This window comes from Ambystoma mexicanum, chromosome 9, assembly GCF_040938575.1.
Source record: "Ambystoma mexicanum isolate Mex_15411 chromosome 9, UKY_AmexF1_1, whole genome shotgun sequence".
In the NCBI taxonomy this organism is placed as follows: Eukaryota; Metazoa; Chordata; class Amphibia; order Caudata; family Ambystomatidae; genus Ambystoma; species Ambystoma mexicanum.
The window spans coordinates 133,389,425-133,409,800 of record NC_090931.1 but is presented as its reverse complement, the minus strand read 5'-3'; the positions used below and the strand labels follow the sequence as shown (position 1 = coordinate 133,409,800).

Here is a 20,376-nt window from a genome sequence, read left to right as displayed (position 1 = left end):
AATTTGCAGGGGTACTCTTGCCACAAAAGCCTACATTTGATGCTGGTTTAAAAATGTAAATTTTGTGGCACTGTTACTAGCTCCCCACGATTACTATGCACTGAACCTGTGAAGTGTGGAGCTGCTGTTTTGAAGAAAAACCTTGTGTTTTTACCTTTTTAGGAACTGGTTTCGGACACCAACCAGCATGTGAAATCAGCCCTGGCTTCTGTAATTATGGGATTATCCACCATTTTGGGAAAAGACAACACAATAGAACATCTTCTACCTCTGTTTCTGGCTCAACTGAAGGATGAGGTAATTCTGAGCCTGTTATCCAGGTCTATGAAGACTATGGGTGCATTGGTCCTGTGCAAATGTTCACCTTGTGTAAAGGAAGCTGTATAAAAGTGTGGACAGTAATTGTGATCTAGCCTTGCACCAGGGCATCTGCACCCTTTGGCTCTTGGATGTTTTGGACTCCAATTCAGTCTCTAGCCAGCATAGTTAATTGTAATATGTATAGCGCCTATTCATTGGTATGGCCCCAAAGCGCTTTAGGTGAACTCCCTCAGGGGGACTGAATCCATGGTATGGAAGGTTTGTCAGAGGTGATTAGAATGCATATGTGCATTTAGGCAATATGAAGGTAGGTAGGGGTGGCCAAGTCTGCTAGAAACCCATGTCGAGCTGGCATGTGGTTGGGTGCTGTAGTTTGTCGAGAGTATGCTAGTCCAGGAGACTGTGTCCAGCTACACTGAATTTTTGTCATTGGACATGGCTGCCCTCTAAATGCAAAGGTGTTGTGCAATGAGTCTTTAAGTAGCATATGATTGCAGGTGCGCGCCGGTGGGTGGCTCTGCCTGCAGCGGTCTTCCATCGACATGGTGTGCAATATGTACCCATGAGTCCTGGAATGGTTTCTTGTGTTGGTGTGACGTGGGTCCTGTCTGCTGGAGTCCTCGCTCTACATTGTCCAGTGCATTCTTTGAGGGGATTCATTAACATCTGGCAATTGTTTAAATAACCTAAGGTGCGTAACTGGTTCTTTGGGGTCGATTTCATGGGAGGGATGATGAGTGTGGTGCCTGATCTCAGGTCTCTATTGGGTTTCTAACGAGTGTGCTTGTGTCATAAGCATTGACACTTTTGCATCGCATGGTGGGTGATGCACATGGCTTTGAAAATGGACATTTGCCAGACAGGGAGCCCATTGGAGGACAGAGGGTGGCTGTGATGTTCTCTCTGGGCCCAAGGGCTAGGAGTAGTCTAGCTGTGTCGCTGTGGATCTTTTTAGAGTTTTCTGATTTGAAACGCAGGAGCGCCGCGGTATAGGGAGTTAGCGTAATGTAGGCGAGAGGATAGCTGACACTTGTGAGAGTGGGAGAGGTAGGGGGAAGGTGCATCAGAGAATGCTCAGGTGAAGATGGCACAATTTATGTAGACATCTCTTCCCCAGCTACCCCTGACCCTTCCATTGCCTTTCCTCTTTCTGCCACTGATCTTGCCTCCTGCTCTAATAGTCCTCAATCTCCGTCAAACTATCCTTTTCTCCTCTTACTCTCCCCCTCCTCCCCATCCTCTTCCATGGCCTCCTTCACTCCTGTCACTCAGTCTGAAGTTTCCTTCCTCCTAGCCAAAACTCATCCTACAGCTCTCTCCCGCTTAGCCATTCCTACCCCCTCATCCCTAAAATCTACCTTCTCCTTATACCTTCTCACCTCCTTGTTTACCATCTGCCTCTCAATTTCCTCTTTTCCTACTCCTTTTAAACATGCGACTATTATCCCCATTCTCACAAAACCTTCTGCTAATCCCATCTCGCATCCAACTATCGCCCCATCTCTCTCCTTCCCTTTCTCTCAACTTCTCGAACGCATTGTCTATTCTCAACTCTTTCTTCATCTCTAACCACTCCCTCCTTCTCCCCCCCACCCAATCCAGCTTCCGCCTTCTTCACTCCACTGAAACGACCCTCATTTCCTTTTCTGTCTCCTGGGGTGTCTCCACCTCTCCCACATATCCTCTCAACCATGCAGTCCCCCCAAGGTTCTGTCCTTGGTCCCTTTCTTTTCTCACTCTACACTTTTCTAACTCCCATCATCTCCTCATTTGGTATCTAATCATTTCTATGCCGATACCCAGCTTTTCCTCTCCTTCTCCTCCCCGGACATTCATGATCAACTCTTCTTGCCTTTCTGCTATTAAATCCTGGATGTCTTACTTCCTTACTCAACGCTGAAAAAACTGAACTCCTTTTCTTCCCTGCCAACACTCTTCCTCCTCCCTCCCCCTTTTATTCTCGTCCCCCCTCCCAACTCTCCTGCTCTCCCCACGCTCGTAACCTTAGTCTTCATATTGACCCTTACCTCTTCCCATCTCACCACATTTCTGTCACTGCCAAATCTTGTTGCTTTCACCTTTACAACATTAGTAAAATATGACCCCTCATAACCTTTCATGCTACTAAACTCTTGATCACCTCCTCCCTCTTCTCCAGACTTTTCTACCGTTCCTCCCTTTTCTTCAGACTCTCCTCCTCTCACCTCTCCCCACTAAAATCTATCTACCATCCCTAGACTGGCTTTCTTTTCACTCCCGGCTTAACTTAAAGTTCCTCTGTCTTGTCTTCAAATCCCTCCATGGTCTTGCCCCCCACCTTTCCTTCTTTCTTACTCTCTACTTCCCCTCTTTCTCTTAGCTCTGCTGATCTTTAGTTATAGTGTGAGGGATAGAAGTAAGATATGACACAGGACGGTCATATTTGATTTGACGGACATTCAGACAGACCTGTTAGTAATAGTTTTGAGGCAGGGAAACCCCTCTTAGAAATTGGGATAGTGGGAGATTTTCTCATACGAAAGTCTTTAACCAAAACCATGCCACCATTGTCTGCGGCCTTCTTTGACACCCTTACGGGATAGGTAAATGACCTGAGGTACTCCGTTGGTGACGGTGTTGGGGAACGGGGGGGGGGCTGAGGAGAACTGAAGTATGAGGGTGTTTTGCCATCGGTTGGTGAGGGAAGAACCCCTGAAGACAACCGAGTGGTCAAAAGGACGCTGTGGTCAATGGTGTAAAAGGTTGCTGAGGAAGATGGTGCAGAAAAGCCTTCTCAGTCTGTGGGGGGTGCAGCAGAAGGGACTTAAAGACTGGGTGTGGGTGCAAGCGATCAGGCTGGGAACGCTGCTAGTTTAGCACCTATGGTGCTGTTTCTTTCCACTGCGATGCTTGTGGAAGTGGTCCGAGACTGCATCGCGGAGTGCCTGGGAGAGGAAGTGCAAGGAGAGGCCTTGAATTCTTAGATTCTGGTCGAGTTACCTTCTGGTGTTAATGGTGTTGGAGATTTTCTTCAAGTAGGATTTTTTTGATATTTCTCTTTTGGCATTCTGGATTTCTACCTTGTAAACTTTGATCTTCCAGTCCGTATGCAGATCTGTTCTGGGGTGATGGATCAGCCTGCCATCTGTGTTCTAGTGTGTGGATTTGTAGGATTTCCAAGAAGGGGTGAACCATTTGGGTGAAGGGTCTTGTCTGCTGGGGGAAGATCTGAAAGGGGCAAGAGGTCTGAGGGAATTGGGCAAAATGGCTGATGGGAGGGTTAGACCGTCCTGGACAGATTGGGTAGGGAGTCAGCCAACTAGGAAGCTGGTGAATGGTCCAGAGCTAGTCCAGCAGGGAGGAGCATGTGCAGTCAATAGTGTGAAGATGGCTGCCTGTTCTGCCCAGATTAGTGGACGGGGCAGAGGTGATCAGATTGGAGAAGCTGAACCTTGCATCTAGGGTATCAGCGGAGTGTCTGGCACCTGATACCATTTGTCATGTGAAGTGCTTCCAGGTTGTCCAGGAGTGACCATGTCATGGGGTTAAGCGGGACATAGAACCATGTGGCTATCTCCTAGCATGGTGAGGGGGAGGGAAGGAGAGAGAGGGGTGGGTGACTAGATTGCCTGCTAGGGAGTCGCTGAGGGTATCCACAAAGTTCGTTGTATCTGGTGGATCTGTACGAGTAAGAAGCTGTGAGTAATAGCAGTGTTGAGAAATTTCCCTAGGCAGCATTCACAGGCTTGTTCCTCAGACTGCTTTGCTGCTTCTGTTGTGCACGATGAGTGTAGCCTGGGACAAAGGCTGTGTGTGCAAGTTGTCTGAGAACAAGGCTTCTGTGATTAAAATGCTGTCTGGCATTCAGAGGATATTAGGTTGTAAGTGTTGTCGTGATTTTTGACCACAGATCAGGCATTGATTAGGGTGGATTAGAGTGTTGCTAAGAGGGCCACTTGCAGGGGGGGGGACTGAGTGGGTTAGTGGTTGGCGGAGACAGCTGGCCTAGGTGAGGGGACTGGAGGGGGTAGGCTGAGGGGGTGAGTGCGGCAGGGAGCCCCTGGTCGGCCCACAGGAGGTGTTGGTGTGAATCAGAAGATGGTTAGGGGGTGCAGAGGGAAGGAGGGAGGGTTTGATGGATGGGATGAGAGGGGATAAGTGAAGCTGCAGTGCCTGTAAGGATGCTCCTGGTATTCTAGGTGTGAGAAGAGCCCTTGTGAGCTACTCTTCATTGGAGTGTTCCGTTGTGGTGGATGGTGCATGTGGGAGGTAATTGCGGAGCTAACCCTCATCTGAGGTGTGGGGATCAGATGCGAAGGGAAGACCTAAAAGGTGCTGGGCAGCAACAGAGGCAGTCAAGGAGTGGGGTTGAAGATGAAAGGTGGTGTACTGGGGGGAGGGGGGGTGGGAGGGCAGGGCGGCATCGGAGAGGTATATGGTAGGGAGAGATCGGGCTGCTGCGTCCTACAGGTGTGGAGGGTGGGGTGAGTGGAGTCATTGCCTGCTGGAGTGTTCTAGGGTATGTTGAAGAGTGATGTGCCTGGTTGGTTGTTGAAGAGGGTGGGGGTGGTGAAGGTGCAAGTGAGAGGTGCAGACATGGATCTGGGGAGAGGTGAAGTGTGCACAGATTAAAGGGTCTGGGTGGTGCAGTTACTGCATTGCAAAGGATTCTGAGGTGCCATCTTGGGGATTGGGGGGGGTGTCGCTGGGGTAGCAGAAGGTGGGGTATTGGCAAGGGTAGCTCGAGCAGCGTTTTGGGATACAATGGAATTGATGGGCCGCGGGTGGGCGGGGTTGGGGGGGGGCCGCGGAAGGAGCAAATTATGGTGTGGGGCGAGGACTGGGATGGTTAGGGCGGCGGTCTGTGTGCAGTGCGACTGGAAATGTCTTGAAGTGCAGGGGAGGTTGTGTTGAGGTGGTTGAGTAAGGGGGAGGAGGCTGGGGAGGCAGGCCTCTGGTGCACTTTAGTGCCCCACTAACGTTGGTCTTGCTAGGCACCTGTTTTTCTGCTCCTGATCCAAGGGTTGATTCATGATAATGGGCCTATAGCTCAATTTCAGTGGGAAATACCGCTAGATTCAAAGAATAGGCGGCTTTTGCGCCCAGGCTTACAGCGCTGCTTCTGTGACGCACGACAGTGGCTGAAAATACAATGCAGGGAACTATTTGATCCCTAGTCCATGGCACTATCCCGGTGGGAAGGGTGCAGGATAGAAGCACTCAAACATTTTCAAAACACAGGGGGCTTTAGGATTCCAGGCCTGCAGCACTATTCCAGGGGGAGGGGAGGGTTATGTCCAAAGTAGTGGCTATGTTCAGACCCTATCCAGATTACAAAGGTGAAGGGGGATCGGCTCGGTGGTTGGAATCAAAACAGCAGCTAGTTTCTAAATGCAGTTGGGGTCAAAACAGCAGCTAGTTTCTAAATGCAGTTGGGGTCAAAACAGCAGCTAGTTTTTTTAAATGCAGTTGGGGTCAAAACAGCAGCTAGTTTTTTAAATGCAGTTGGGGTCAAAACAGCAGCTAGTTTTTTAAATGCAGTTGGGGTGAAACGGTGGTGAGATTGAAAGGTGCAGCTAGACTTAATAGTGTCAGGATTCTAAATGCAGGTAGATTCAAAACCATGGCTAGAGTCAAATTCCATAGTACTAGCTTTGCATGTAAATTGTCACCCCTTACCTGATTGCTGCAGCAGACAGGAGTGGAGGGGGGTATGGTCTTGGCTGGGACCAAGAGGCAAACTGGCAGTGAGGTTCCTCTGGGTGGTGCCTTTTGCCTGGCCCTAAGCCAGCTGCCCTAGGGCTTTTGTTATGTTTGACATGTATATAGCACCCTATATAACAATGGTATGATCTCAAAGCACTTGTGGGTTGAACACTCTTGGGGACTGTAGTCCAGGTCGGTCTCGAGAGTAGGATAAAATACTGTGCTTGGGTGCCCTCAGTATGTGTGCAGCCAGTCTGATTTCCGTGATGATGGCTGCATCCTAACGCTATGTGCTGTGGTAGTGAGCAATCCATCTAATGTGTGTAGTCAGGTGGTTGGTCTCCAAGACTGCATTCTGGCAGCATTAGGCCTGTGTAGGACGTTTGTGTGCAGCAAAGCCGGTATTTATTTTGTTTTTTTTTCCGTGGGTTATAAACTGTGTTCTGACAGGTTGTTGAGGTGTTCATGGAGAATTGTTTGTTTGTGTGAAACTAGGCCGAAATTGATCGAGGGGTATAGCTGCGCTCTCGCTCTTGTTGGTGTAAAGTGCATAGTGGTAGGAGAGGAGAGTGTCTGGAGTGGTGGATGTACTCTTTGCAGCCCACTGTTCCTGGTTGCTTTCTGGGTCTGGATGAGCTGGCAGTGCCTTACCAGATAGGATAGGAGGGTCCAGAGACTCAATGCGCATGGTGGAATGGTGAATCATAGCCACACACTTATCGCAAGCATTTCATTGATTGCAGCAAAAGAACTTTTTGCCACTCCTTTTAGGGTAGTTGATGGACTGCGGCTTATAAATATGAGCAGCTCATAAATTTGTCGAGCAATGCATCAAAAAGGGCTCTTAATCTCGCTCTTTCTGCATTTGTTTGGGGCTCAGGAAACCTCAAATACAAATGTTTAAAACGTAAAGAGCATCTGCAGTGAATGCATCTAATCATAGTCTCCAAAATAAGCACTCTGTAGTCCCTGCCAAGCCACTCTGTCTTAAATGTCTTCATACGCAACAAGTCTTGAGGCACAGACCTGATCAGAGCCTAAAACATATGCGCAAGGGGCTTCCCAGCTGACCGGTTTACAGCCAACTCATCCCGAACTTCGCAATGGATCAGGTTCCACGGTCTACCCATGATGGCATCGGCGCACAAGCAGTCCCGTCATTTGTGCTTCATGGATGAAAATAGATTAAAATATGTTGGGGAATTGGTGGCTATTTATGAGAAATTAGGGCAAAATTACAGATGGACCCCCCTTCCCAAAATAACCTTGCATCGGTGGAGGTTGAGAGCTGAAGGGCCTAGGAGCACCCAGATTAAGGGTCAAAGAGCCTCCCAGACCCACTTAACCAGATTTGTAAAACTGGATTTGGTGGCGAAAGGTTTGCTTACTCTTAGAACCACTGTAGCGATGCCCTGAGCTATTGCAAACTACCAACTAACCTTTCAGCTGCACACCCAAACAGGCGCTACATGTCCTCATACAATATAAAGCAATCTATGCAAACCACTGTTGACCATAACTAGAAGGCCTTCAACTTGCTTTCATGAACCAGAATGGATCCCCACATGAACTCCCTGTTCATACCAAGCCTACCTCCTGCCATACACTAGTCTCACCATACACTGCACCCCACTAGCACTTAGATTTTCCCTGCTCACAGACCCCCATTCTCTTCTGATCACCACGTTTCAACAAGACAGACCATTTGCATGGCATGTGTCCTGCTGTACAAAACCTGTCATAGCTAAAACGTAACCGGCAAGCAATCTCCATTTTTATAGAAGCTGCAGCAGTTTCTGAATCGCAAACCTAGTTTTCCTCTGGACGTTTATCCTTTTGTTTCACAGGAATGAAGGGGCATAAACCAAGTACTGGAGTGAGGTAAAGGGGCATTCATTTTGGATAGAATGTGAGAATATGTTGAATTTGCAGTGAGAGGGGTGTCTAAAGGTCATGGGATGTTTTTAATTCTGCGTGTTTTGCCCTCCCTCCTAGTGTCCGGAAGTGCGTCTCAATATCATCTCGAACCTGGACTGTGTGAATGAAGTGATTGGGATTCGCCAGCTCTCCCAGTCTCTTCTTCCTGCTATTGTGGAGCTGGCTGAGGATGCCAAGTGGAGGGTCCGGCTTGCGATCATAGAGTATATGCCACTGCTTGCAGGACAGCTGGTGAGTCCTGTGCTACTCCTTTTGGGGTTTGGATTTTGGGACCATAGTATTTTGATAGGCGTGGTATTTTTGCATGACGTGAACCTGAAGTATTTGCCGTAAAACTGAGCTTTTTTATGCATGAGATGTTTTCAACAGATGTCCATGCTTTTGATACTTACTGAGACAGTAGAATTTATATTCACAACTAACCTATCCGTCTACAGCACCATATGATTTCATGACTGATCTCTCTGCAGACCACCTCCATTGACCGCCATTCTGGGAGCAGCTGAGCTTAATTTCTGGTGTACTTTGTCCTAGTTGGCTCTGCATGTCCTGTCTGCTGCCCATTACAATCTCTATTTGAATTGTTGACAAGATTGGCAAACCCCAGATCATGCCTGCTTCTGAATTGTAGTCCCGGTTGACAGCACCCACTGATCCTAAAATAATTCATTTGAAAAACTGCAAGCACAAGAACCAGCAGGGTGTGCAAGTCCCCCCCACTCCATCTCTAATCCTTAGTCCTATTGAAATAGCTTTTAGAGCCCCCACCCTACCTTTTCTTTCCATTACTCCCAGTATGCCAAAGTGATCTTATCCTTCCTTGCTCTGGGAAAAGGCATAGTTTTTGTTGTGACTGGTCTAAAACCCACCCTTTTACAACATGTGAAATATTGTTAACTGTGTCTAGTTAACATATGCTCTATTAATGATATTGGTTTTGCCCAAGTACTCGGCCGATTCATTAGTGGCTTTACCTACTGCTCCTCCTATATAGGTCTATTGTAATTACACTTTGCTTTTGAGACATAAGAAATACCTTGAGGTGTTCCTTTTAGCAAAGTGGTTTGCAAACCTAGCATGGAAATATATTTGCATGCAAGTTTGCAGGTTGATCATGATGAAACCTCTGTAGTCCCTGCTTTACCAGCTGTAAAGTATCTTAAGAACTATGTGTAAAACGTTTTCAGCAGTTCTGGCCATACAATATCCTTCGATATTTTCCATTAAAATGGAATATGTGAAGTCCTTTGTTTGTTTTTTTTTTGTTACTATCAATTTTATCTCTGCTCTATTAATTCTCAAAGCTAGAAACATTCACTCTTTGGCTGTAGATTGGAATGTCTAGTAGACTGTAATTTTTGAAATTGGCAAGCATTTTCAAATTAAATATCTGGGGCACACTATCCTCGGATTTATGGCCTTGCAGGGTATACATCCGTTACATCCCTGATGAGGCCTTGGATTAGGATTAGTCAAGGAAGAGGGCACAAGATCCAGAAATATCAAAACGCTGAGGGCATCTTCAGTGTGATTTAGTTCTTTAGATGTCTGTGTAGTAAAGTGGTCGGATCACATTACAGACATGGCTGTCTGAAAGAGATTGCCTGGAAAGTGCTAAGAATGACTTTTACATGTCGTCGTTCCCCACCCTCCCAACCCTCCCTCCCCACAAGTAGGTCAGATTGTATTCCTAATCAGTAATGCATGTTAGTAATTAAGACTTGCACCCTTTACTAATTTTGGCAGTTACTCTGACTAACATAGTTGCATTGAATTCATTCATAGTGGTGGTGAGTAGAACTGTATATGTCCAGTATGTGTTAAATCTGGTTCTTTGTAAATAACACTAACCAGATTCCCTACCTCGCTAGACTGTGTTTGCAGAGCACCTTCAATACATTAAGAAAATGCTTGTAGCACTGGACCTTTTGGAGCGAGTTCTAATGTACATGTGCCACCAGTCCCAGAAGTCTAGCTTTGGCTAGCAGTTATTATGGCTAGTTGGTTTCTCCAAGATCCTCGTTGCAACCACAGCTTAACCAGGGAAGAGGACCACCAACTGGTAGGGTGATGTGACATGCTCTCACTAATGTGCTTTAATGGTCAGAACAAGGCACTCTCAACCAGCTTCCTGGTAGGGCGCCTGGATAACATCACCTGTTGGCCAGCTCATCCTCCATGTCCTGCTCTTAATGCTCTGTCGTGGCATCTGAGGACTTCCTTACAGTTACATCTCGCTCAACCGGCCTTAAATCCCCTTTGGCCTTTTGTGCTCCTGCCTTGTTTCTGCAAACCCTTTGGGCTGGTTCTGGGCCCCCTCTGATTCCACGGTCTTCCCCAATCCTGTTTGTGTCCCTCACGTTATTCACACATGCATCCCACTGGTTTGTTCTCTCGTTCTCAAACTCAATTGTAAAGAACCCAGTAATGTATTTATTTTATTTGTTTTTTATAACTTGCCCAATACCGTACCTGAGTTTGGTTTCTAAGCGCAGATCTGGGCTTCAAAACTCTATTGCTCTGCAAGGTCTTGCTTCCAAGACCAGCACGTCCCCCTTCTGCTATGTTCCTCCAGCTTTCAACAGTAAAACTAAGCATGACTTCCCCCTGCACTTTTTTTTTTTTAAGCTATAAACTGCTTGTCAGGGGTCTGAAACTACTAGTTCTGAATGGTTTAATAGGATGGAAAAAGGGGAGATTGGATTTGATGTGCCTCTACATCTGTCCCTTCTTGATGACTCCACAGTTGGCTCCCTAGATTTTTAATGGAGCATGTATTGAATGTGTGCACTCTGGGATTGGACACTGTTGTCAGGGACATGTTTTGTTATCTTTGTCTAGATTTAATTATTACTTTTGGCCCCTGCGTTACTACTTGCTACGAAATAGTGGGTAAATCTCTGACACTTGTGTTTTTTAGGGTGTGGAGTTTTTTGATGAGAAGCTGAACACTTTATGTATGGCGTGGCTTGTAGACCATGGTAAGTCCTACAGTTCTAATCTGTGTCACTGTAATAACTTCCTTGTGGTGGTGCTGTTGCATTTAATCTCACGACTTCTTCCCCTGAGCCTCTTAATTCACACCCGCTCTGCTTCTGAGATTACAGTGCAAAGCCCTGTATACTGCTTTTTGGGCAGTTCCCCCAATGGCCATTGAACGCCCATTTCTTCTGGGGAGACTGCAATTTGTCAAAACCAATTTCTCTGCAATTGTGTTTGCAGTTGGAGTGCAAGACTCTTTTCTTACTCCTGAGGAATATCGAACCAGCCTGCATGGATCCATGTGGCCGTAGTGCCATTGCCACCTGACTTCAATATGGCTGAAGCGTTGTGTAACGCCTCAACCACTGTCCATGTAGCGGGTATGGTAAGTGGACCGAGTTAGTAGTTGTAAGTAGGAAAGGGTGCACATCTTGGAAAAGGGTAGGAAAGATGCCCATTCTCGGCCCACAAGGCAAAACTGAGTCATTAAGTCGCCGCCCTGTTCAAGAGCGCTATAAAAGAGCCCATGATTGGAGGTGGTTATTGCGGATCCAGTACAAGAGTCTGTACCTTGGAAGATACAGAGCTTGCTGGGAGTTATAACCCCAGCAACACTATACTCTGAATAGTAGTTAGTTGGTTGTTTGGAAGCAGCGTTCAAAACAAGAGCCTGCTAAGGGCTTTTTCAAAGGCATTGCAATAGACTCTTGACATGGAGTGCTTCCATAGCTTGCCAATGTCTGGAATCTCAGGCTGGCAGAGGCCAGAAGAGTTTCACCCAGAGACCCTGACCCCAGAGGGCCACCTACAGCTGGTAGGAAGCAAACTATTCCAGCCTGAAAACCTTAAGCAAGGGGGCAGAAACATACTTGTATTGGTGCCTAGTTATTTTCATGAGCTCTGATGGGTGACCTGTGGCTAGGGGGGGGAAACTGACTGTCCTTACGTACCCTCTGCACACCTTCTTCCGACTCTGCAATCTGGTGAGCATGTTTAGTGTGGTCCCCCTGCCCCCCGCTTTGCCATCATGGTGCTGGATTCTCCACCAAGGAGACCCTTGTTTGCTCCAAACCCCGCCTCCCAGCTTCCCCTTTTCACTAACCTGCCTCCCGTGCCCTCCCCCTGGGCCCTATTGGTCAATTCACCCTGTGCATGCAAGGACCTTACCCTCTGCACACCACCTCCCTGTGCCTTCTTCTGACTTCAGCAATCAGGTGAGCATGTTTAGTGTGGCACCCCTGCCACCCACTTTACCATCATGGCGCTGGATTCTTCACCAAGGCAACCCTTGCAGGCTTCAAAACCCGCTTCCCCTTTCACTGTCCCGCCTCCCACACCCTGGACCCTATTGGTCCACACCTCCTTATCCTGACCTGGGCAGCCCTCTGCCCGGCAGCCCCAGCGTCTAAGGGCCCCAAGGCAAAGGGCGGCTCCAACATTGGCGCTCTAAACAGTGTCTGCAGGGGAAGCCAGGGCCAGCCATCAACCAGCAGCCACCACCAAGGTAGGTGTGGCCTGGGTGGGGAATAGATCAATCGCTCTACTCCAGAAGCCCTGTCACTCCACCTACCCTCAGAACATAGCAGATCAGTATATGAATACTAACCAGCTTAACTACTAGATTGAACTGTGAATGTTGGCCTGCGTCACGTCTAGACGGGATTGTGAATGTTGGCCTGCGTCACGTCTAGACGGGATTGTGAATGTTGGCCTGCGTCACGTCTAGACGGGATTGTGAATGTTGGCCTGCGTCACATTTAGAGAGAACTATGACTTATCTGCTGCGTCCTGGCTAGACAGGATTGGGAATATTGGCTTGCATCACTTCTAGACGGGTTGAATGATGGCAATCACTACTTTTTTGATATCGTGAATATTAGCCATTGCCACATTCGGACAGATTTGTGAATATTAGCCTGCATCACATCTGGGCAAGACTGGGAATGTTAGCCGCTGCCACACTTGGATGGAATTGTGAATATTAGCTCACATCACTTGTAGACAAGATTGTATATATTGGCTTGCGTCTCTTCTAGACACATTTGTGAATGTTGGCAAGTGACAGATCTAGATAAAAATGGGGAGATTGTCACGCGCCACATCTAGAAAGAAGTTGGAAATTAGCACGTATCTGATGTAGGTAGCAAGGTCCGTAATAGCCCACTAACCATCTCACCCCTCTGCAGACACCGTTCAAACTCTAACCAACCACAATCCTAAAGCACAGCAAACCGCAAAACTACACCGCAACAACAAAACAAACCACACATGGCTTTGCACAACAGAACACAATGGCTACTGACCGAAAAGCACACCTAAGCTCAGCAAACGGTGCAAAATGAACTGAAGCTGCCAACAGCACATCACTGCTCTCTATCACTTTTCCCCACTCAGTCCCACTAACTCGCCCCACTTCCTTTTCAGATCTGCCAGAGCGCCTGGGGACCACTCCGGTGGGCATAGTGCATGGTACAAATATCCATATACATTAACCCTAAAATAAGGGTAAAGGAGTTGATCATGCTCCTAGACTAAGTGCAGGATTGGCTGGGTACTTTGTTCCCGAGATGCTGCATTGAAGCTATGAGCAGGTCCATATTCTCTTGGACACAAGACCCCTTCAGTTATCCTACTCCTGCACCTTGGTATTGTGAATTGTGGTTTCCTTGAAACTGGTAGGTTTTAGTGTGTTTGGCATGGGAAAAACTATGTTCTCCTGTGGCAGACACAAACCATGAGTAGGGAATTCCTCTATTTCTCCAGCATGGGGTCTGGCATGGATTCACATGCTCATGAATATTCCCCGTCAGGCTGGGAATCCTCGGTAAAGAAAAAGAAAGTATCAGTATCAGTTTCGTTTCTGATCTGTTTTAGTAGTAACCAATCACTGATCTCTGGGTCATACTGCCCCCAGCCAATGACTGCCCTCTCCCTAAGCCCCGCCTCTGGCAGCCATCCTAAGATTTTTACCGCACGCTCAAGTGTTGGGAGTCCTCGTGTTTAGCTCTCGAGTTTTTTACTGCGTTTTCACACTTTTTTCAGGAGATTTTCTCATTTTTTTGGTTTAATCGAGCCTCAGGCTCCACCGTTTCTACTTCCGATAACAGGGACCTGTTCCGGAATTCTTCTACGCCCCTCAAGGGTGAAGTTTTTGTTGAGTTTACACTTCTTGGAGGATTCCGGAAGATCTGCGGCCTACCTCAACGGACATGGCCCAGGACAAGGGAAGCTCGACGCCCGGATCCAAGCGCTGCCCTGAATGCGGATTATATAACGTTTTCAAGGACGACGAGCATTCGCAATGTCTCTACTGCCTTCATGAGAACAAGACGCACGTGGAGAAAGACTGCGTTCTGCAAGAACCATTCGGAACGGACCAAACAAGATCGTTGTTCCCGCCTCGCCACCTGGCTGGAGAAGGGCACAGCAGGTGAGAAGGCGAAGAAGTCTGAGCGGGCTTCTAAGTCCTGTGAGGGCGCCCCGGGGGCCCAACAGAAGGCCAAGCACCGCGAGTCCGCGGGCACGGGAGCACCGAAAGGTCGGGCTCTTCGGTTGCCAAGCAGGGCGCTACTTCCCCGGCACGTTCGACCACGAGCCAGCGCTCTGGTTCGGGGAAGAGGAAGTCCGAGAACCCGGGTAGGCCACTGGAACCGACCCAGTCGATCTCAAAGGGGGAGCGAGGTGCTGACCCTCCCCCCCCCCACCCCCTCCCCCCCCCCCCCCCAAGGTGAAGGCCCAGGACGCATCTAAGGTGGTGAGGGCTTTGATCCACCCGGCTAAGGCCTCTACCGAAGTGGTCGCTGCGACCCTGGCGGAGGCGGCTGAGACTACGCCAGTGGAAACGGCCTCTGGGCCCAGAGTATCCCTGCCACCGCGGAGGGAATCCTCTTTCCAGCCCACCGCTAAGACCCCCGTGAAGCCCCCGGCTAGAAGAGGGGGGGGGGGGGGGGCCGGTGGCCATTACAGACTCGGAATCTCTGAGGAGGAACTGGTGGAAACCGAGAAGGGCCTCAACAAAAGGTCCATAGGCCTCAAGAGGTTTGAGAAGGTTTGATCCAGGGCACAGTCCCTGCTGAGGTGATCGAAGATGGCGACGAACAGGGCCCAGTGGAGCGGCCATCCCGTCCGTCGCAGCCATTGCCCGAGCCCCGGGATAGCTTGGTGGCCATTTTGTTGGCAATATAATCCTTATGTACCGAGATAAGGACGAGATTACCACGCACCCCGACGGAGGAGCCAGAACAGGCCCGTCGGGAAGCCCTTCGAACAAGCGGAGGAGAGTCCACCCCGCTTCGCTCTTCGTGCCTGCGAGACCGGTGGACCCCTCATCCCCCTCGCCAGACCCTAGAGGATACGGCGACGGATACAGCGACGGGGACAGACTGACGGCGGCGATGACACAGCGGACAGCCTGTCGTCGCCCCCCGCCGGTGTCTCCAGCCGACGAGGTTGGCTCTTTCCACACCATGATAACCAGGGCATCCAAGCTCTTCCAGCTCTGCCCTGAAGAACAGAAAAAGGAGGGGTTTCTGTACCAACGAGGGGCCAAGAGGAAGACTGTCCTTGCGGTGCCTTACTCGTCGACATCTGGGACGAGGGGCTTGCTGTCCTCAAGAACCCTTCCACGACGCCCACCAAGAGGGACAAGTACGAGAAGTACTATGTCCCTGATGCTGCCCCCTTGTGCCTCAGCCCACGCCGGACTCGGTCGTCTCGGCAGCGGCTAAGAAGGCGGCAGCGGGTGCGGCGGCTTCAACTTCCACGCCGGACTGCGAGGGCAAGAAGTTGGACTCTATGGGTCGACGAGTCATCTCGGCGGTGACGATTAAGGCGGCCAATGCCTTAGCGATCGTGGCCCGCTACGACAGGGAGCTCTGGTTCAAGATAGCTCCCCTGCTAGACTTCCTGCCTGATTGGAAAAAGGGCAGAGGCCCTAGAAATTCTGCAGGAAGGCGAGGTGGCGTCGGATCACGCCATAACGGTGGCAACAGACATTGCCGATACCAGATTTCGCCAACTGGGCAACGGAGTTTGCCTCGACGAGGATGGCTCAAGGCGACAGACTTTCGCCAGGACGTCCAGACCAGAGTGTTTGGACATGCCGTTCGACGGCAACAACCTTTTTGGTAAGGCGGTGGACGAGTCTCTACAGGCCATCAAGACCGACTCGGAGACGGCCTGGGCCCTTGGGGTGCTTCAACAGCGACGGCCCTTTCAGAGCTCCGGAGGCAGACTGGGTGCCTCCAAAGGATCCAGTGGTGGCTCCCCCACTTACCGTCAGGCGGCCCGCTTCTCTTCCCAGGAGGCCTACAGAGGTCGCGGCAAGCAAGGGGGATCCCGTCGTCGCCAAGGCGGCAAGGCTGCCTCCAAGCAAGACTGACCCGGCTGGGTTGTCAGGCCCCCACCGAAGCACCTCGGTGGGAGGCCGGCTGAAGTGGAGTCCATCTCCACCGATCGTTGGGTGTTGGACACCCTGGCCAACAGGCACTCGCTGGAATTCCAAAAGAAGTGCCCTCGCATTCCTCCTGTGGCCAGGAAGGAGAATCGCGTCCCTCAACTGCTGTTGGAGGTAAAGATGATGCTCAAGAAAGGTGCCATCGAGCTCGTCCCCAGGAGGCTCCGGGGCTCCGTGTACTCAAGGTACTTTTCGTCAGAAAGAAGACAGGCGGTTGGCGCCCCATCCTGGACCTGCGTCAGTTAAACAAGTACATTGGGGCGCAAAAATTCAGGATGGTCACCCTCGAGCACGTGCTGGGACAGCTGGAGGAAGGAGACTTCCATCGTCGTTGGACCTGGAGGATGCTTAATTCTACATCCCCGTTCTAAAAAGGCACAGGAAGTTCCTCAGGTTCGTGGTTCAGGGACTCCACTACCAATTCAGAGCCCTACCGTTTCGATTAAAGTCGGCACCCAGGGTTTTCACTAAGTGCCTGGCACCAGTGGCGGCGCGGCTGCGCTTGCAGGGGATCCACGTCTACCCCTACCTGGACGACTGGCTAATCTCCAGGCAAGGACAAGGGAACTCGCCGTTGAACGGCGAGGACCGTCCGGTTACTCAGAGCTGGGGTTCGCCATCAACTACCCCAAATCCCACCTGGTTCCATTGCAAGTAGCACTGTTTCTGGGAGCGAAGCTCGATACAGTGGGGCAATTGGCCTCCCCTTCAGAGGAGAGGACCAAGACCATCCTGGGCAAGGTGCAGTGCGGACATGGCCAGGGTGAGGTCCAAGTCCCTTCTCGGGATGTCCTCATGCATCTACCTTGTACCCCTTTGTAGACTTCGGATGCGTCCGCTACAGGAGTTCCTCGACGCCCGCTGGTTTCAGGCGACGGGCTGCTTCGAGGACAGGTTCCCTCTCGACGAGGAGTTCCGTCGAGCGATCTTATGGTGGGGCACCCGGGATCGCCCCACTACAGGCACGGACTTTCAAACCCCGGCGTTTCAGGAGCCGGTGACGACGGACGCCTCGTGTTGGGGGGGCACACCAGAGATCTCCACGCAAGAGGCCTTTGGCTCCCGGAGGAGGTGTCTCTCCACATCAACATCCTGGAGCTCAGAGCAGTGTTCTGGGCGCTCAAGTCGTTCCTTCCGTCCCTCAAGGACAAAGTGGTGAGGATCTTCACCGACAACACCACCACGATGTTCTACATACGGAAGCAGGGGGGCACCAGATCCCCAGCCCTACCCAAGGAGGCCCAGGATCTGTGGCACTGGGCCGTCGCCCAGGGGATGTTTCTGGTTCCCTTCCACTTGGCAGGAATAAAAAACACCATCGCCGACTCACTCAGCAGGGAGCTGCGCTCATACCACGAGTGGGAACTGCGACAGGATCAAGTGGATCGGCTCTTCCAACGATGGAGCCAAACCCCAGATCGACCTGTTCGTGATGGCGACGAACTCAAGTGCCAGAGGTTCGCCAGCAGGTTCCCACACCCGAGGAGCATGGCTGATGCTTTCTCGTTCCCCTGGGACGGCCTGTTTCTATACGCGTTACCTCTGTTGCCGTTGCTGCTCCGCCTCATCAACCAGCTCAAGAGGTCCAGGTGCAGGATGATCCTCGTCGCACTGGCGTGGCCGAGGCAGATCTGGTTCCCGGACCTTCTGGACTTGTCAACGTCCCCACCAGTCAAGCTGCTGGCAGACGCAGATCTTCTCCCCAGGGAAGCAGGCGCCATTCTCAATCACGACCCACAGTCGCTGAACTTGCAGGCCTGGCTCCTGCGGCACTAGAGTTTGGAGGGTACGATATACCGGCTGATTGCAGAGACTCTTGTGTTAAGGTCATAAATGGAAGAGATTCTCTGTCTGGTGCCATGCACAGATTAACCCTCTGCGGATTACGGCCCCTCAAGTACTGCCGTACCTACTGTCGCTGGCCAAACAGCTCATGCCTCCATCAAAATACATCTGGCTGCCATCTCCCGATATACCAGGACTATGGGACGGGCGTCCTTGTGGTCTCATCGCCTGGTGAAGGAATTCATGAAGGGACTATTCTGATCATTCCCACCGGTGAAGGCTCCTGCCCCGGCGTGGGAGCTTAATGTGGTGCTGACCAGGCTCATGGGGGAGGAGTGGAATTCGAGCCTAGGCATTTGGCGCCTTTGAAATTCCTGTCATGGAAGACCGCTTTCCTTGTGGCCATCACCTCCGCACGACGAGTGGGAGAGATCAGGCCCCATCTTGCAAGCCTCCATACTTGACTTTTCATGACACGAGGGTGGTGCTGAGGATGCACCCCTCCTTTATGCCCAAGGTGCCGTCGGACTTCCACCTCAACGAGCCCTTGGTGTTACCAGTTTTCTTCCCGTCGCCTTCGAAGCCGGCCGAGAGGACTTTGCACTCGCTGGATGTAGCTAGAGCGCTGAAGTTCTACATGGACCGCACAAAGAGTTATCGGAAGACGTCACAACTGTTTGAACTTTGGGTCTGTGAATCAAGGGAAGGCTCTCTCGAAGACTTCCATTTCCAGATGGCTCTCCGGCTGCATCATGCACTGTCACCGGTTGGCAAACCGCCGCTGCCCGGCCGTCCGAGAGCCCATTCGACCAGAGCGATCGCTGCTACCACGGCATTCCTGTCTGGTGTGCCCCTGCTGGACAGCTGCAGGGCTGCTACGTGGAGGTCGACACACCTTCACAAGATTCTACTGCGTCGATCGGGACTCCAGGGAGGAGTCCAGGGTTGGCCAAGCAGTGCTGCGCAACCTGTTCGCCTAAGGTGAGCCTGGTGAGGAGGTAAGAATTGCTTAATGTTGAGCCTTTGTCACCTCCTGTGGTTGTGCATGTGTGTACTACTATGTATTATTTATTCATGAGCATCCATGCCAGACCCCATGCTGGAGAAGGAACAAGTTACTTACCTGCAACTGTTCTCCAGCATGGGTCTGGCATGGATTCACATGCAAACCCTCCCACCTACCCCTCTGCGGCTCTTCACTTGGTCATACTGCCACTTGGCGTGCTACCAAATCTGAGGATGGCTGCCAGAGGCGGGGCTTAGGGAGAGGGCAGTCATTTGCTGGGGGCAGTATGACCCAGAGATCAGTGATTGGTTATTACTAAGAAAGGCAGATCAGAAATGAAACTGATACTGATTTTTTTCTTTACCGAGGATTCCCAGCCTGACGACGGGGAATATTCATGAGCATGTGAATCCATGCCAGACCCATGCTGGAGAACAGTTGCAGGTAAATAACTTGTTCCATACTTTTACTTATTTACTATGGGAAGGCAATACGCCATGTGGGGGAGTTGTTACTTCAGAGCATTATAGCGGAGTGGGAGGTGTGGGGGGAGGCAAAGGGACCTGTGAGAAGAGGCCATTCATGCAGGTTGCATTCCTGGTACTTGCCTTACAAAATGACACTTTTTGGGAAGGGCTACATCCACATAATTAATGCCTAAGGATCATTCAACTTTCACAGGCAAAGGGGTGATCCCTGTTGCCAGTGGCACTGATCAAGCATGTGTTTGACACACAGAACTTCTGTTAACTGCTCTAATAGTGTTGATGGGTCGCTTAACTTGTTCAGTAATTGCAATTTTTTTCCAGTGGTGCTGACGTTCATTTTAAGCTTTTGATGCTCACGTAAGTGGTGGTAAAGTTGGTGTGCTTTTAGGTGGAATTCATCACTCTTCAAATGTTTGATATTAAAATTAGACTGCAAGGCCAGGAGGCCTTTACAAGGCACTAGGGTAGGCTGATGGGAGTTGCAGTCCAAAACCTTTGCAGATATTCTGAAGTTTGCAGACCCCCTAGCGCGCAAATGGCATAGCATGTTATGATATGCTGTTGGGCATTTGTATAGGGCCTTTTGCCATTGGTATGATTCTAAAGTGCTGTGGGTTGAAAGCCCTCTGGGACCACAGTCCAGGGTCAGTGGAGATGTATTTTATTTGTATCGCACCCATACACAAGTGTTTCAGGGCGCAACGAGGCAAGGGAGA

At 50.3% G+C, this 20,376-nt stretch overlaps 1 protein-coding gene across 1 annotated transcript in view; it reads left to right on the top strand.

The window, feature by feature from the left end:
• Window positions 1-20,376, top strand: part of PPP2R1B (protein phosphatase 2 scaffold subunit Abeta) — a 165,338-nt gene that overhangs the window by 99,202 nt on the left and 45,760 nt on the right. Inside the window, exons 9-11 of the mRNA XM_069614304.1 lie at window positions 163-297; window positions 8,002-8,175; window positions 10,865-10,925. Coding sequence (XP_069470405.1) covers window positions 163-297; window positions 8,002-8,175; window positions 10,865-10,925 — 370 coding nt within the window. The remainder of the gene's footprint in view (window positions 1-162; window positions 298-8,001; window positions 8,176-10,864; window positions 10,926-20,376) is intronic.